The following is a 15,671-nucleotide window of genomic DNA, read 5'->3' as shown; positions in this document are numbered from 1 at the left end:
TCTTACTATAAACGTTTACATAAAACTTTGGTTTTAATTTCATTCGTAATGATAAAATATTCAGTAATTTAGTTTTGGGAGTATTAATTTACTGCTACTCCATTACATTTACCTTCTACCCAAATCTCCTTCCCGGTTGGTTCAAAGGCCTAGTAAACCGATACTAGCCAAAAACCTTAACCATTCGCTGGCTCAGTTTTCCTAGTCATGTCTGGGGCGATCACATTACCTGGGAAGAGGATCCTACCCAAATCCATTTAATACATGTGTATGCAATTGAATGTAGACTTTGGATGAAGGAAAAGTTTCTTATTACAGAACTCAACATACATTAAATTTCAAGAAAACATCAAACTAAAAAGTTTTCCACATTAACTAATAGAGTAAAATTAAAACTATCTGGTAATCTCTACCAGAACATTACCTAGCAAGACTGCAACCCCAGGTTTAAATTTGAGCTAAATAGTATATATGGTTTAACCTTTTATGGGCTTTGTCTAAAATATACTAAATTAAAAAATAACTCACTTCAGTACAGGGGAAATCAAAACTAACAAGAATTTCCTAATTTATTAAAAAATGGAGTTGTCATAGGGCATAATGCCCATACATTCATTTTAAACCAATTATTACCAACTTTTCTGTGGTTTCCAATTGATTCATAGCAGAAGAACGCAACATAAATGGAAAAATTTATCTGCTGCAAAGTAATGCGGTTTTCAATCAATTCAATGTATAACAGGAATTTTTTTTGATGGAAAACATCCGGCTTCACAAAAAAAAGTATATATATATAGACACTTGTCAATTTGGATGATAGAGTAACAAAAATAATCCAAATGTAAAGCTATTGTAAACATAATCTTAACATTCTTATAAAAGTAAAGTGGAGAGGTTATAATCTACTGTTTATATATCACAGTTAAACCTACAAGTCTTCATCATCTTCCGGAAGTGCAGTCTGAGAGGCTTCTTGTAGGTCATTTTCAATCTGTTGCTGCCATTGTGGGTCCATGGTAACTTCAGGAGGAAGAAGGGCAGGCATTGCCACAAATTCAAGGTTGGGATCTCCGATGAGCTTCCTAGCAAGCCAGAGGAAGGGCTTCTCGAAGTTGTAATTTGATTTTGCAGAGATGTCATAATACTGTGGAACAACAATAGTACTGTATTACAAATTCTAGAATCTATGATAACAGAAAGAAAATACTAACACAAAAAAAAAAAAGTTAAAGAACCACATAATGCGCATTCAAACTAATTTCAACTGCTTAAGACATCCAGAGTTTCAATGAAAGGTATTGAACTGCAGATTTGATATATCTTAGTTTTTAAAAAATACTAAAATATCACTTTAATGATAAAATAATAATCTACCACCACATTAACATTCACCTGATGCAGTGAGGTCTATATTATATATCAAGATAAATATTCAAGCTAACATTGTAAGAGCCTTATATTAGAAGTAATTTATCAACTTTATTAAATCCTAAAAAGTTATTTCAATTCTTGTATGAAGTTCATGTGCAGTTAATTTTTTATAGAAAGCTTAGAGTAAGAATCAAAGAAAATTAAACTCTCTATGACCTATGTAATACCCTTCAGTGTGGCCAGGAGTTGCAGATAGAGCACTTCTATTCTCATTCCTTTTCTTTGTTAAGTACTGTATAAGCAACTGATAAAATTATGGCCACTGTGAGTGGAAGCAGGCGGGAAAATTTGCATGAACTCCAGGTAAATATTAGAAATAAAAAAATTTAATTTGAAAATTGTTCATTTCAATGAATATTCTTTGATTTTAAGTGCTGAATACCACATTAACCTGTCCGATGTAACATGACTATATTATTTCTGGCCAAGATACAATAATCATGGCTGAAAAAGCAGAAGCTAAAAGCCCCACGATTCCCTAAAGGGAAAGTAGCCCAGTAATGAAAGGAAATAAACTATATAAGTATTATTTAATATCAATAGAAAATATTTTTAGATCAGCATCAATAATAGATCTGTCAATTCTAATATGCGTTAGACATGTGCCAATCAGCTCAACATTAAACATCTGCAATAAGTTTGAAGTTCCACTGATTCAACTGACAATTTAGGATGATTAATCCACAACTTAGTGACAGATTGAATAAAACTATTAGAATAATCTGTAGTATTGAGCATTATGATGGAGAATGAAGTTATAATCAACTGCATACCCATCACTATAAATGTGGATGTAAACTGCCGCCATAGTATACTTTTGCTTTTAGATTGTAAACATGGGTCCCAAAAAGAAGAGTCAAAGTGGTCAAGTGAAAAGATGAGCATTTGTTGGGTTGTGGTGACCAATTGGAATTGTCCCTGCCTGGGTTTCAAGTCCAGCTCAAGCCGAGGTTCGAGCACCACTCAAGCTCGATAGTTATGTTAGTGTCTGCAACCTCTCCTTGCGGGCTGAGTGATCAGCAGTCATAGTCTGACCCACCCTGGTGCTGATACGTATATGCGGTAAGTCTCTAGGGCACTGTCACTGTCCCTTGCCTATCGACCCAAGCTAGGCCAAGGAAGAGCGTGGCCATGACTACTGATGACTTAGCATGTAGACCTATAGGCTACGATAAATTTTTTTTTTGAGCAAGGCTCAAACTTCCAACCCATGATTAGTGTGTTACAAGAGGTGTTAGCCACAAGGCTGCTACAATTCTAACAAATTTTGGAAGACCAAAATCCACCCTTTCACAGTGAACTGAAGTCAAAGCTGCTAAGGTAAGGGCTCCTTTCAATTTGCATTTTTGTAGAAATTTCAAATAAGGCAGTGACTTCCAGATACAGACATAACTGCTATAAAGGTAGAAATGACAAATTTAATTAACCAAACCAGTTTCCAAACTTAGTAATACTGACAAACTCCTTGAATAATAGTAATAATTGTTTGTGAACCAATTATCCAAGGATTTATATAAGATAAGAATTCACAACATAACGCTGAATATTATATAGAAATTAAGCATAGCAGTTCATGCTCCCATTTTCACTTTTAGAATTCAACCTGTACGTACTTCTAAATTTCTTTTTCCTTACTTCATAAGATTTTTCACCAGCCCCTTATGCTGCTTGGCTCATAATCATGATCAAAATATAAGTAAAAAATTTTAATAGTTATACAAAAATATAATTTTTTTCATCATAGTAATTATACGGTCTGAAGTCCATAATAGAATTGGCATTTGCAGATAGAATCAGCCAACATTCATTGTAGGAAGGAATTTCCTATTTCATGAAAACAAGATATTAGTATTTCCTTGCATTTACAGTGCAGCACTGATCTACACATGGACTATACTCATTTTTTTTTTTTTTTTTTTTTTATGAGGTGCAGTGGTGCCCTTTTAACTTGGAAATGTTTCCTGCTATCTGATTGGTTAATTATCTTGTCCAACCAATCAGCGATCAGGAAACTTTTCCGAGATAAAAGGGCACCCCTGCGAGTTGGTATAAATCTGCCTCACTAAAAAGAATTTACTATAGTGTTTATATAGATCGTTAAGGGCAGGCAATATTTCTTAATGGTATGTCTAGTAACCTAACGTATACTTAAATTACTTTTTTAAATTGCTGAACAGTTTGGTAATAACACTCACCTGAAGATTCTTCTTCCTGTGAAATATGATGGATTTTGCTTTCACCTTACGATCTTTTACATCTACCTTATTGCCACAAAGTACAATAGGGATGTTTTCACATACACGGACAAGATCACGATGCCAATTAGGGACGTTCTTATAAGTAACTCTTGAAGTTACATCAAACATTATGACTGCACAGTGGGCCTGAATATAATAACCATCTCTCAAACCTCCTAGCTTTTCTTGACCAGCAGTGTCCCATACGTTAAATCTGCAAAAATTTTCAAAGTGTTTACAAAAAGGATTCATATAACTACCTAACGAGTAAACAGTGCAAGTGCAAAATTTTCAGTTTTTACAGAATTGTTCCAAACCTTTCCTTCAATAACTCAAACCATTACTGAAAAACTGGTACTGTAACTGTAACTGAATTCCCTGGTATTCTATATATATATATATATATATATACATATATATACACACATATATATATATATATAATATATATATATAATACATATATATATATATAATATATATATACATACATATATAAATCCTTTCAACTTACTTGATAGGCCCTCTGTTTGTGTGGAAAACAAGTGGATGTACTTCAACTCCTAGTGTTGCAACATATTTCTTTTCAAATTCACCAGTTAAATGTCTCTTGACGAAAGTTGTTTTTCCAGTACCACCATCACCAACTAAAACCAACTTGAATGTTGGCATATCTTGTTCAGCAGCCATTTTATATTAGTTGCAAGTTTCCAAGATGGCAGGTCCTGAAATAAAAAGTTAAATCTGTTATCAATTTACAGTAACATTTTGTCCAAGGCAACATCTTGGGTCATTTCTAAATCTATCATAATAAAAAAAAAAAGTCATAAATTGTTAAATAAAAGTTTTATTCTTTTAAAAACTATATACAACTGCAACATTTAAAAGGAGTGTGTGTCTGCAATGATTAATTCCAGATATACATGTTTTAGAATACCGGTAAAAGGTAGGAGTTTATTCACAGACTGGTGGTAACCCCGAAAGTGTGGCTAACAGAGAAGTACGGGCCACAGATTATCTCCCTCAGGACCTAACTAGAAGAATAAGAAGATTGGTATCCCACTCTGCTAGCAGGAATACGGAAGGTTTATGGAGCATTCTGAGATTCAACAAGACCAACAATACTTTATTATGTCTGATCAAGTCGAGTACTAAGGGGAAAGGTTTAGAGTATCCATGTGTCTGTGATGGGATAAAAGAAAACTAGGAGCTTCCGATTTAGCTGATATTGTTCTATTTTATCACTGATGAGACCTATAATACAAATATGCCTTTCTGCCATGCAACTTGCCTTTGACACAACTGAGCTAGTCTACTGGATAGTTCATTTGGCCCAAAAATCCCTCTTTACTTGTAGAAATGGACCAGCGTGGTCTTGAGTTGCTATTAACACAACAGTGATTCGTCATCCAAAGCTAAAAAAATTATATGCATTTCTAGAACACTGATGTGCAGATGCAATTAATTTCACACCCACCCTGAAAGAAGATTCAGCGTCCAATTGACAACAAGCTATCTCAAAGAGTCAAGGACTTCCTGTTGCTCATCCAGTAGGTAAGATAATTCCACACCTATTACAGTAGACTGAAACAGGGTGGGAAGAGAGACCTCTGGCTGTCATAATTGCTTCAACCTGCTGCAGTGTTGCTAAAAACACCAATAAACCAGTAACTTGAGGAGGAGTCTGAGGCTCTGACTCTAGGGACAGATGACCAAAGAACAATTCGCAAAGCCAAGCAGGTTAATCCTCTATGGCAATGACCTGTTAAACCAACTGCCTGAACTTTTCAAGGGCGAGAGCCTGATAGACTTTCTGCCACCTTGTCAATTAGTATGTCTTGGAGCTTAACCAGTTTAGCCGAGATCCAACTTCACTTTCATACCCAGACTGTGACAAAAATCAAGGAGGCAGTGTCAATACTATAACACCTGCTCCTCTGCGGACACAAGTATTAGGCAAGAGAGGACTCTGTATAAGGTATTTACCCTATATAAACTGGTAAAGCCAACATGATGACCATCTGTGGAGCAGAGGACATCCCAAAGAACAAGCCTTTGAATGCATTCACTACTCCTTTGTGAATGGAGCAGAGGTACTTCAGAGAATTCTGATGCAAGGATCTCTGACACTCCCTCATTCCTCCAGGTCTACTAAAAGCATCAAGTCTTTCGCTTTGATGAAAAATAAAATTTTAATGAGTCTGAAAACCGAAATAAAAGCCAGTCATTCTACTTTCCTAGACTTGCATCAAATGCATAGTTGTCCAACGAGGGAAGTGGCGCAATCAACCCTTATTACCCTCCAAGGGCTTGTGGACAAATTATCACTACGATACATGGAGGGAAGGAAGGTGGTCTGGTGCCCTCAATCATCCACTCATGCTAGGGATAGCACACTTCCACTCTAGACAAAACTGCATAGACATGCTGGTCTCACAAAGCCACAAGGCAAAGTCTTGGACAACTCATTCTTGTTCCTACAGGAGCTAATAATTAGATTGCAACACTCGGGCCTTAGAGTCCGAGTTAAGAAGCACTACAGGGGCTTCAAAAAACAAGGTATCTCTCTGATGCCTATCAATATCACATCTGAGGGGGATGGGTCCTAATCAAGTTACATAACACAGCATTTACTACACACTGGGCATCTTATTAATTCCTGTGATCACCTGGGAGTGATGGGATTGAGGTCTCAGACTGGTATACTATGGAACACACACTAATAATAATAATAATAATAATAATAATAATAATAATAATGTTTATTGGACAAAAAATATTTACATTCAAAGATTTACAAAAAGAAAAAAAGACTCAGTCCAAGCCCATGTGGAGCAGAGCTCTTCGGGCAATAATACAACAAAATAATATCATCAATTAAGTAAAAATAAAAAATAAAGTAAATATGGATATAGATATACAAAATGTACGCATACATATACATAATCATATGTATACAAATAGATACATATAAATGAGAATCTTAGCCTAAAAACAATGGAAATGCATATTTATATGATAAGGAAAGATGGTATATGAAAGCTAATGGTATATACATTGAAAAAATTGTAGATATTAAGCAAAAAACTCAGTAAAAGAACTAGTTTTACAAATAAAAAAATATTCTAAACAATGAAACATACTTGCGTTGTGGTTAGGTAGGCAAGTATAAATATTTATTAATAAAGCTTAATACCCAGATAACAGGAGATTTGTATATGATTTCTTAAAAGACCGAACGCTAAGCAGTGCCTTTAGATAAGCGGGCAGAGTATTCCAAAGTTTAATACCTTGGTATAGATACGATTGCTCGCATCTATTAATACGTATGAAAGGGAGAGTTAAGTTTGAATTTCTTGTTCCATATGGATGAACTGATTGTTCCTGAATTATTTTTCGTCTTAAATCTGGAAATTTGTTCAAAATAAGTGTTTGGAACATCATATTCATTAAGGAGAGCTTATAATTGTCTTCCAGCTTCAATATCGAGAGAGACCGGAAAAGTGGCGATGTATGAGCTAAGTAATCACTGGAGCTTATGATTCTTACCAGTCTTTTTTGAATTACAATTAATGGTTGCAAGACATTTCTACTACTACTCCCCCACGCCGTATTGCAGTAATTTAGGTGAGGAGATACTAACGAGTGATACAATTGTTTTATAATATATAAGGGGAAATACTCTTTTAATCTATATATGATACCCATTACTTTGGCAATTTTATTAACTGTCATATTTACATGCTCACAGAAAGTTAGTTTATTATCAAGAATTATCCCTAAAAATTTACCACTGGACTTCTGATCCAGAGTGTGATTTCCTATAGAAACCCTTATGTTATCAGGAACTCTACGTAGAGAAAAGATTATGAAGTATGTCTTTCTTTCATTTAAGGTTAACTTATTTGCTAGTAGCCAGTTTTTTACACGAGTTAAATCATTGGTTAGTGTATCACAGAGGGAGTAGATATTTTTATGTCTAAAGTGAAGCGTAGTGTCATCGGCAAAGAGTATGGAGCTTAACCTACCTACTGATCGAGGTAGATCATTGATATAGGCGAGGAAAAATAACGGTCCTAGGACTGATCCCTGGGGAACACCTATTTTGACATCCATAACCTCTGAGAGATGGCCATCGAGGGTCACAAATTGTTTACGACTCGTTAAGTAGGATTTTAGTAAGAGTAACGCATTTCCACGTATTCCATAATGTTCGAGCTTTTTAAGCAGCACATCATGAGACACTGTGTCAAAGGCTTTACTCAAATCTAAAAAGACCGCACCAAGGTATTCATTTTTATTCATCGCATTGTAGATATTTTCAAGAAGGTCATTTACAGCATCACTTGTACTAATGCCACGCAGAAAGCCATACTGACAGGAAGAAAAGATATTACATCTAGTAAAGAAAGAGTAGAGTCGATTGTACAATAATTTTTCAAAAATTTTATTCAATAAGGGAAGGCAACTTATTGGTCTATAGTTATTGACATCCGATTTATCACCAGACTTATGTAGCACAGTAACGCATGCTATTTTAAAAATGTCAGGATAAATGCCAGAGGCAATACAACGGTTGAACAATAAGGATATAGGAAAGGCAAGTAAACTAGCATTATTCTTATATAGTTTAGTTGGGGGAGAATGAATATTTGCTTTTTTGTTCTTTAGTCTTTTTATAATGTTGATTACTTCAAGTGGAGAAGATGGGGTCAAATAAATAGAGTGCTGATTTGAAGGAGGCAAATAGGAATGAAAATCTAACTGATTATTTTGAGGCAGGGCATCTCGGAGAGTAATGCCAATTGTAGAGAAATGAAGATTAAAAGCATTTGCAATCTGTTGGCTGTCAGTAATAGTTTCGCCGTTACGACCAATGAGTTTTCTTAGCGAAGTGCGCTTTTTCTTTCCAGGCCTAAGGGACGAATTTATGAGATCCCAGGATTTTTTAGCATCATTTCGGAGTTGATCAAAAGTACTATCAAAATATTTTTTCTTTGCCACGCGAATTAATGTAAGCAACATATTACAATAGTTTCTATAGCGTTGGGCACTATAAGCACCCAATTTCATTCTTCGATATAAATTATGTTTAATGTTAATTGATTTCAGTAGCCCTTTGGAGAGCCACTTATTCACCAATCTTTTAACACTTACATATTTTGTTTTTAAAGGAAAGCATTCATTGAAAAAGCTGTCTATTTCATCCGTAAAAGAGGCCGCCCCCAGGTGAGGATCTAATGAGGCTTGACCATATTCGGTCCAGTCTTTCCCCCTCAGGAGTTCCGTGAATTTCCTGTCATTCACTTCGCTCATATCTCTGAATTGAATTTTTATTTTGTTGTCTACGTTGTTTAATATAGGCATTAATAGACTACAGAAAATTGGGAAATGATCTGTGATATCTGCTAAGAATATCCCACTATTACCAACAAGATTATTATTTGCCCAAATATGGTCGATACAAGACAGCGAGTCATTCGAGCCGACTCTTGTTGGTCTAGTTATTGACGGGCGAAAGTCAAAAGATCGCATTGTGTTAATCAGTCTGCGGGTGGTCTCGCTCTCCCCTTCCCTCATTAAGCAGATGTTAAAGTCCCCAGCGACAATTGTATTCATAGGGGAGATACCTGGATTTCTTAGCACCTCCTCTAACGAGTCGAAAAACATATTTCCGTTACCTCCTGGACGTCTGTAGATACCTAAGATTACTGTTTTATGAGGCGAGTTTGGTATAGAAACCGTTACACCGACACTTTCAAAATTATCATTAGAAATGTTGAAGAAGTCATCAAGAGGTTGAAAATCAATAGAGTCTTTAACGAAAATGCTCACACCGCCGCCCCTCCGACCTTCCCGATAATTGTGACACGCATTATACCCAGGAAGATAATTCATGCAGTGAGTTTCTTCCTTAGCCCATGTTTCGGTCAATACAATGATATCAAAATCATGGTTGCAGTTATTTAAGTAGCCAATAAATTCGTCATGGTTTTTCTTGAAACTTCGAATATTAAAACTTATTAATGAAAGGCATTGCCGCATATGATTAGGGAGAGAATCATTAAATGTGTCAGTAGTGTAATATTTACAGGAAAACAGATCAGATGTGTTCACAAAATCAATAAAGTTTTCATCAGGATCAATGTGATATACAGGATTTGTGTTCATGAGACGTAACCACAGTTAAAATTAGTAATCAATAGTTTAGTAACAATATGCTTAGAAATACAAAAAAATGAAAATATTTCGTTACGGTGAAAACTGGAAATAGTTGTAAAAAATATAAACAAGGAAATAATTGTTGTAATTACAATACAGAAATAGGAATAATAAAAATATTAACAAAAATAGTAGTAATAAAAAAAGGAGAAAAAAAAAAAATAATAATGATATTAATATCAGTAAAAGTAAAAATGGTAAATTTGATAATAGTAATGATATTACTAACAATAGTGGAAATGGCAGTGTTAAAAGAGGCAGGAACCAAGCACTATTGAGGAGCTTTTTGGAAGAGGAAGGCAAGATTCATGATCTGCTACAAAGATACCTTTGCTGGAGATACATCGCCTTCTATAACCCCAATTGCTAAAATGGCCCACTTCAAACTATCAGTGGATTGCAAAGACATCACTCTCAAAGGTAACCGAGGGACTCCCATTCGGACGTTTCAAGTCTCCATTCAAGACGTATGGCGACTTCACAAAATGAACGTAATTCTGAAGGAGCAGCTGACAGAAGCACAGCCAAGCCTCATGTCTCACAGAACCACACAATTAGCTAATCAGGATACCACTCTGCTTGGGGCAACTAGGGTCATTCCAAACTCTGAGGAGATCAACACTAACAATTCATAGATTCTGGCAGAAAGGAGAAAATGCTCATGCTCTTCGGCAAATTCAAAGTTGACAAAAGTCCCAATTAATTGGGTTTGGCAACCGAGCTCATCAACATATTTCTTAAACTTAGAATTCCCCTATCTTAACCCAACAGGAATCCTCAACCACTGAGCAGTGCTACTTCAGATTTCACTGAGAAGCCTTTGACGCATTTCGGAAATAACGAGGGAGAGAGAGAGATCAAGAACTGCCAAGCCTTGTAATTTTGGTTTAATCAAAGTTACCTTCTTGAGATTGCAGAGAATAGCATCTAAAAAATATCCAACAAGCAAACACTGTGTCAGACAAAGTGAAGGAGTTCCTGGTCACTAAGAGGCATTGACCAAGAAACTTACGAATTTTGTTGATGATGTCGAGTTGTGGCAGACAACTCTGTACTACTTTATAACATTCTGACAGGAGCCACAAACAACATGCAATTGCTGGTAGGTGTAAAGTATTGTGAAAAATTATGATTTTGAGTACAGTATTCACCAGGTAGTAAGTGTAGGCTCCATTAACCAGAAAAATCCAACATGCACATGTACCCTAGAATCGCAGTAGTGTATTCTCAAAAGTAAACGTTGATATGCTCAAATGGCTAGAATGGGAGGAACTTTAATTCAGCAACTTTAAGAAAGGTAGAAAAAATTCAGAAGTGTTGGTTTACATATCAATTATTTTTATATTTTCCTTCTAGAAAAATTACAATCAAGAACTTGGCTATTCAGTAATAAGAGGCATCAGTCACTGTTTACATTCAGAATTCTCAAATGTTGGGTAGTACAGTAATTCTAGAAGCTGCAAAAATTTACAGTTTATCCTTATGTATTGAGAAGTCGAATAAAGAAAAGGGTTTTGGGGAATAGACCCCAATCAAATGTTTATATCAACAGGAATTTGTTTGTGTTATACAAACTGTGGTTAGGTATACTTTATTTTGGCAAGCAACATTGCTTCTAATATCTCTGTTCCCAGTACCCGTACTGTACTTATTTTCCTGACATCTATAACAAACATACAGTACTGTATCCTATTCCCTTTACTCCCACTAGTGATTAAAACTGGTTAGGTAGTTTTAAACAATCTTCTTACTACTGATTTCTTTCATGTAACTTTTACTTAAAACTTAAGTACATGTTTGCCCCCTCAATATGAGCTTACTAGTTGGATGGAAGGGACTGAAGTGTTTGAAGATCGACACCACAAATCCCTATGTTAATCTACATTGCAATCATGTACAGAATAAAAACTATTCATTGTTCTATAATGAAGGGAAATCATTTCACAAGGTACTCTTAAAGCTTCAAGAAGGCTATTTATCAATGTATTGTACTGTGTTCGGCAGTCATCAAAAGCCGAAGCATAGACCAGAAGCATTTATTTGATAAATCACTTGTGTTTACCTACGGCAGCCCTCTATACCTAACCGCCCATTTAATTCTACCTTCCCAACCTCTTAGGCACTATCATCGCTATTCCTGTCCGGCACCCCACACACAAGAATGAAAGTCTCTTGGAATGTAATTTTTGCAACCAGGATGCAGCTACAGCATTAGTGTTTGTCTATATATTAAACCAAGTGATTAATTAGTTAGCACTACAGTGATTGATTATATTCATATTGAACTAAGTGATTGATTAGTTAATCCAAACCAAACAGCCACATAACATATCACTTTTCAGAAGAGGAGCAAAACGTTTAATTGTGAGAGAGCCATAGCAGAGAGGACCAATTGAAAGAAGTTAATGCATAATTGGTAATTTAAAAGTCCACTCAAACGACAGCCTACGTAACCAACGTGCACAGAGCAATAGGTAATTCTTGCCTGCTAAACTGCAAGCAAAGCGAGCCACGGTGGAGTTCAGCAAATAGTGCTGTGGATGAACTAGGCAAGGATGGTGAGACACCACTAAGAATAATTTCTTAGAATAGGGGATGGAAAATCTCATTTTCTGGGAGAGAAAAGCCTTGACTATCATTCTACAAAGGTTTAAACTTGGCCACAACAGGAGGAAGGACAGCTTTTAAGATTAGGTAATGAGGGTGTACCTTAAGTACAAAAATCCAAATTCCCTACCCCTTTCATACATTGATGGGTAATAGTTTACAACAACACGCTCTCCATTTACTCCAATATAATGTAATCCCGCAGTTCTCACCTTCTTGCACAGTAATTAGGTGGTTATTTAAATTCTGGGAGAGCAATAATAAGCAAAATATGTTTAAGAGGGGGGAAGGGGTTATAGAAAAAAATAGCTCGGTTTCCTCACTAAACGACTTGGAACTGACATGTCAACATCGTCAACCAAACAGAATTCGTGATGCCAGCGTACATTTTATATACTGTATATTCAATTATTTTATGGACACTTTTGAGTAATTAATCCACTTTTAATTAAGTATAATTTGAATATAGTATATAAAATGTACGCTGGCATCACGAACTTCTGTTTATGTACGCTGGCATCACGAATTCTGTTTGGTTGACGATGTTGACATGTCAGTTCCAAGTCGTTTAGTGAAGAAACCGAGCTATTTTCTTTATATATCCCCTTCCCCCCTCTTCAACATGTCTTGCTAATTATTGCTTTCCCGGAATTTAAATAACCACCTAATTACTGTGCAAGAAGGTAAGAACTGCAGGATTACATTATATTGGAGTAAATGGAGAACGTGGTGTTGTAAACTATTACCCATTGATGTTCTTAGTTGCCATAGAAAACAGGAACGTAATAAGACCATAAAACCAGTCCACAAGATCTAATCGACTTTTCACGTTAATTACTCATGATCTGTTCTTCGGAGATCCAAGGCAAGACTAAAACTCAAATATGTCAGAATAAATTTGACTTATAAATGAACCTACCTAGGTTGTTAGAAGCTCTAAATTACAGGGTATGGACTTTAAATTCTAGAGGCTTATCCAAAATTGCATAGAATAAAATTAACATTTGTACCGAAAATGCCACTTCCTGAGTGGGGTCTGATAGTCTGACAGTTCAAAAATAAGATGCACAGGCAATTCTAAATTTCAGTATGACATGCACAGCACACAAATTGTTAAGCTAAGCGATTTACAGGATAAATTAAATAACATTTCAGGGTGCATTTATGATGGCAAACTAAGAATACGAAGTGTTAAACCCAGCATTAGTTAAGTAGGTAAGGGCACTGCTTGTAGGTTAGCTTAGAGGGGAGTTTAGGTTAGTTGTCCACATTTCATGCTCGCAAGAGGAACTGGCCGCTGATATACAGAGGCTCCAACATTTCAAAGCACATCAACACAGCTAATAAATCATCGGACTAGAATTACAGACTCACGGATAGATTTAGGGCGTGGACCAAGTTTCAAACTACCATATCTTCAAGTGTTTGAGATATTTATGAGAATTTATACAACTATAGGCTACAGTTGGGAATTTATGCCATCCTAAAAAGTAGTTGGGGTGTATGTATGATAGCGGCCACCTGTGCGTTTGATTATGGCTAACAGAATACGGCAGTGCAAGAAGGGTCGCAGGGAAGCGTTAGTAGGTAGGTAAGGATACAGCTTGTAGGTTAGGTTGGGAGGGAAAGTTTAGGTTAGTTGGTTTATTTTTAATAAATATGAGAGGAACTGGCTGCGGATATACAAAGGCTCCATATAGTTTTCATGAACAAACTCATACTAGTATATTTCAGACTACCTGAAAATACAGCTGAAACAAAGCAAGCACAGCTCTGCCCTATTACTAATATTCGGTTTTAAAGTTCCAGGGCAGAATCTCACCTATGTTAAAGGTCATTTAGTTTCTTCCCTAAACGACACAATTTTTCAAATCTACTGAGCAGCAAACCATTCAGACAAACGGTCTAGAAAAGGATGAAGTCGGCATTATTGCATAAAGATAAAGCAAACACAGTTTTCCCGCTATAGTGGGATCATAGCCTACCGGCATTAGGCTTTACGGAATAACTTATACTGTGTGCATACCTGGCTATGGAATAGTAAAAGTTTAGAGGAAAATAACTAATAATCCCTAGTTATACATATGAATATGATGACAACACACTTTCCGAGTGACCCTGAGTTAAGGTAGTTTTAACCGGCACACTAAGGTTCACTTCTTAAGGCTTAAGGTAGTCTAACGCCGTTAATAAGAAACAATTGTGAAGAAAATAAACTAAAACTAAATTAAAAATAAGCTACGTCCTATATCACAAAGGACAAATGTAAAGTTACACCACGTTTAATTCCTTTGAAAACAACATTAGTTTTAGCAAGGATCTTTATAAACGAGTTTGAAGTATATCAAACTAGAAAAAATTGATAAAAGCACATTTCTACAATTTCCAGAAATTCACGGTGTGAATATTGTTCCATTCCACCCAGTCAAATCATACTCAATGTGTACTTAAAAATGTTGGCAAAGAGCGCCAATCGCCATCTTCTTTGTTGGACGGGATTTTCACATCAAGGGCAAAGATAATTTTCGAAATATCTGATAAAGTAAGAAATTTCTCAAATATATTTTGATGCAAGAACATTGTACGTAAAATATTCTACAATTTGCGAACCCAGAACACCGAAATACAATAGGATTATATCGTTAGAACACGATAAAATGTGATTACTTACAAGAGTCGTACGGACTAGAATCCCGTCAATGAGTTAAGGTGGCGGCAATAGAAGACTCCGCTATGGACGTTCGTTGCTAGAACCGCCAAATTCAAATTTTTATTTTAAATTATTCCTTTTAAAAAATATATGGATTATCAGTAACTTTTTTAATAATTACTGTCATAAATTATATATTTTTTTATTTTGTGGTTTTCAGGTGTAGTGACATAATTAAAAGAAACTTCATGAGGGTTCGAATTCTAGATTCTTCCTGTATGACGTCATAAGAAACACGCGATCTCCATGGAATAGACAATCAGTATAAAGTAAATTCTTGATCATTGTTAAACATATATTTTCTGTTTCAGAAAATTTTATAACATATTGTTACCAAAACATGGTAATCAATTATCATGCAGTGAAATAGTTCAGCTGGTATGGCTTTGTTTACATCACGTGACGAGTAGGTGAGTAATCTTTTTTATGGCAAAATTCTTTATGCTGGTCGAAAACTTAGTTGT

General features: G+C 35.6%; 1 protein-coding gene across 3 annotated transcripts; it reads right to left on the bottom strand.

The window, feature by feature from the left end:
- Positions 1-556: 556 nt before the first annotated feature.
- Positions 557-15,313, bottom strand: Ran (RAN, member RAS oncogene family). 3 transcript variants are annotated; one of them, XM_068363726.1, is made up of 4 exons: positions 15,169-15,313; positions 4,183-4,393; positions 3,627-3,882; positions 557-1,144 (listed from the first exon to the last, which is right to left on the bottom strand). In XM_068363726.1, exons 2-4 carry the CDS (start codon positions 4,356-4,358, stop codon positions 929-931), a joined length of 648 nt encoding a protein of 215 aa, XP_068219827.1. In that variant the 5' UTR covers positions 4,359-4,393; positions 15,169-15,313; the 3' UTR covers positions 557-928. The 3 variants fall into 3 exon arrangements, with proteins under 3 accessions (XP_068219827.1, XP_068219829.1, XP_068219828.1); XM_068363728.1 differs by lacking the exon at positions 15,169-15,313 and adding an exon at positions 14,895-14,913; XM_068363727.1 differs by lacking the exon at positions 15,169-15,313 and adding an exon at positions 14,870-14,888.
- Positions 15,314-15,671: the final 358 nt, after the last annotated feature.

The sequence above is a fragment of the Palaemon carinicauda genome, chromosome 40 (assembly GCF_036898095.1).
Source record: "Palaemon carinicauda isolate YSFRI2023 chromosome 40, ASM3689809v2, whole genome shotgun sequence".
In the NCBI taxonomy this organism is placed as follows: domain Eukaryota; kingdom Metazoa; phylum Arthropoda; class Malacostraca; order Decapoda; family Palaemonidae; genus Palaemon; species Palaemon carinicauda.
This window is presented reverse-complemented; position numbering and strand designations above follow the sequence as displayed.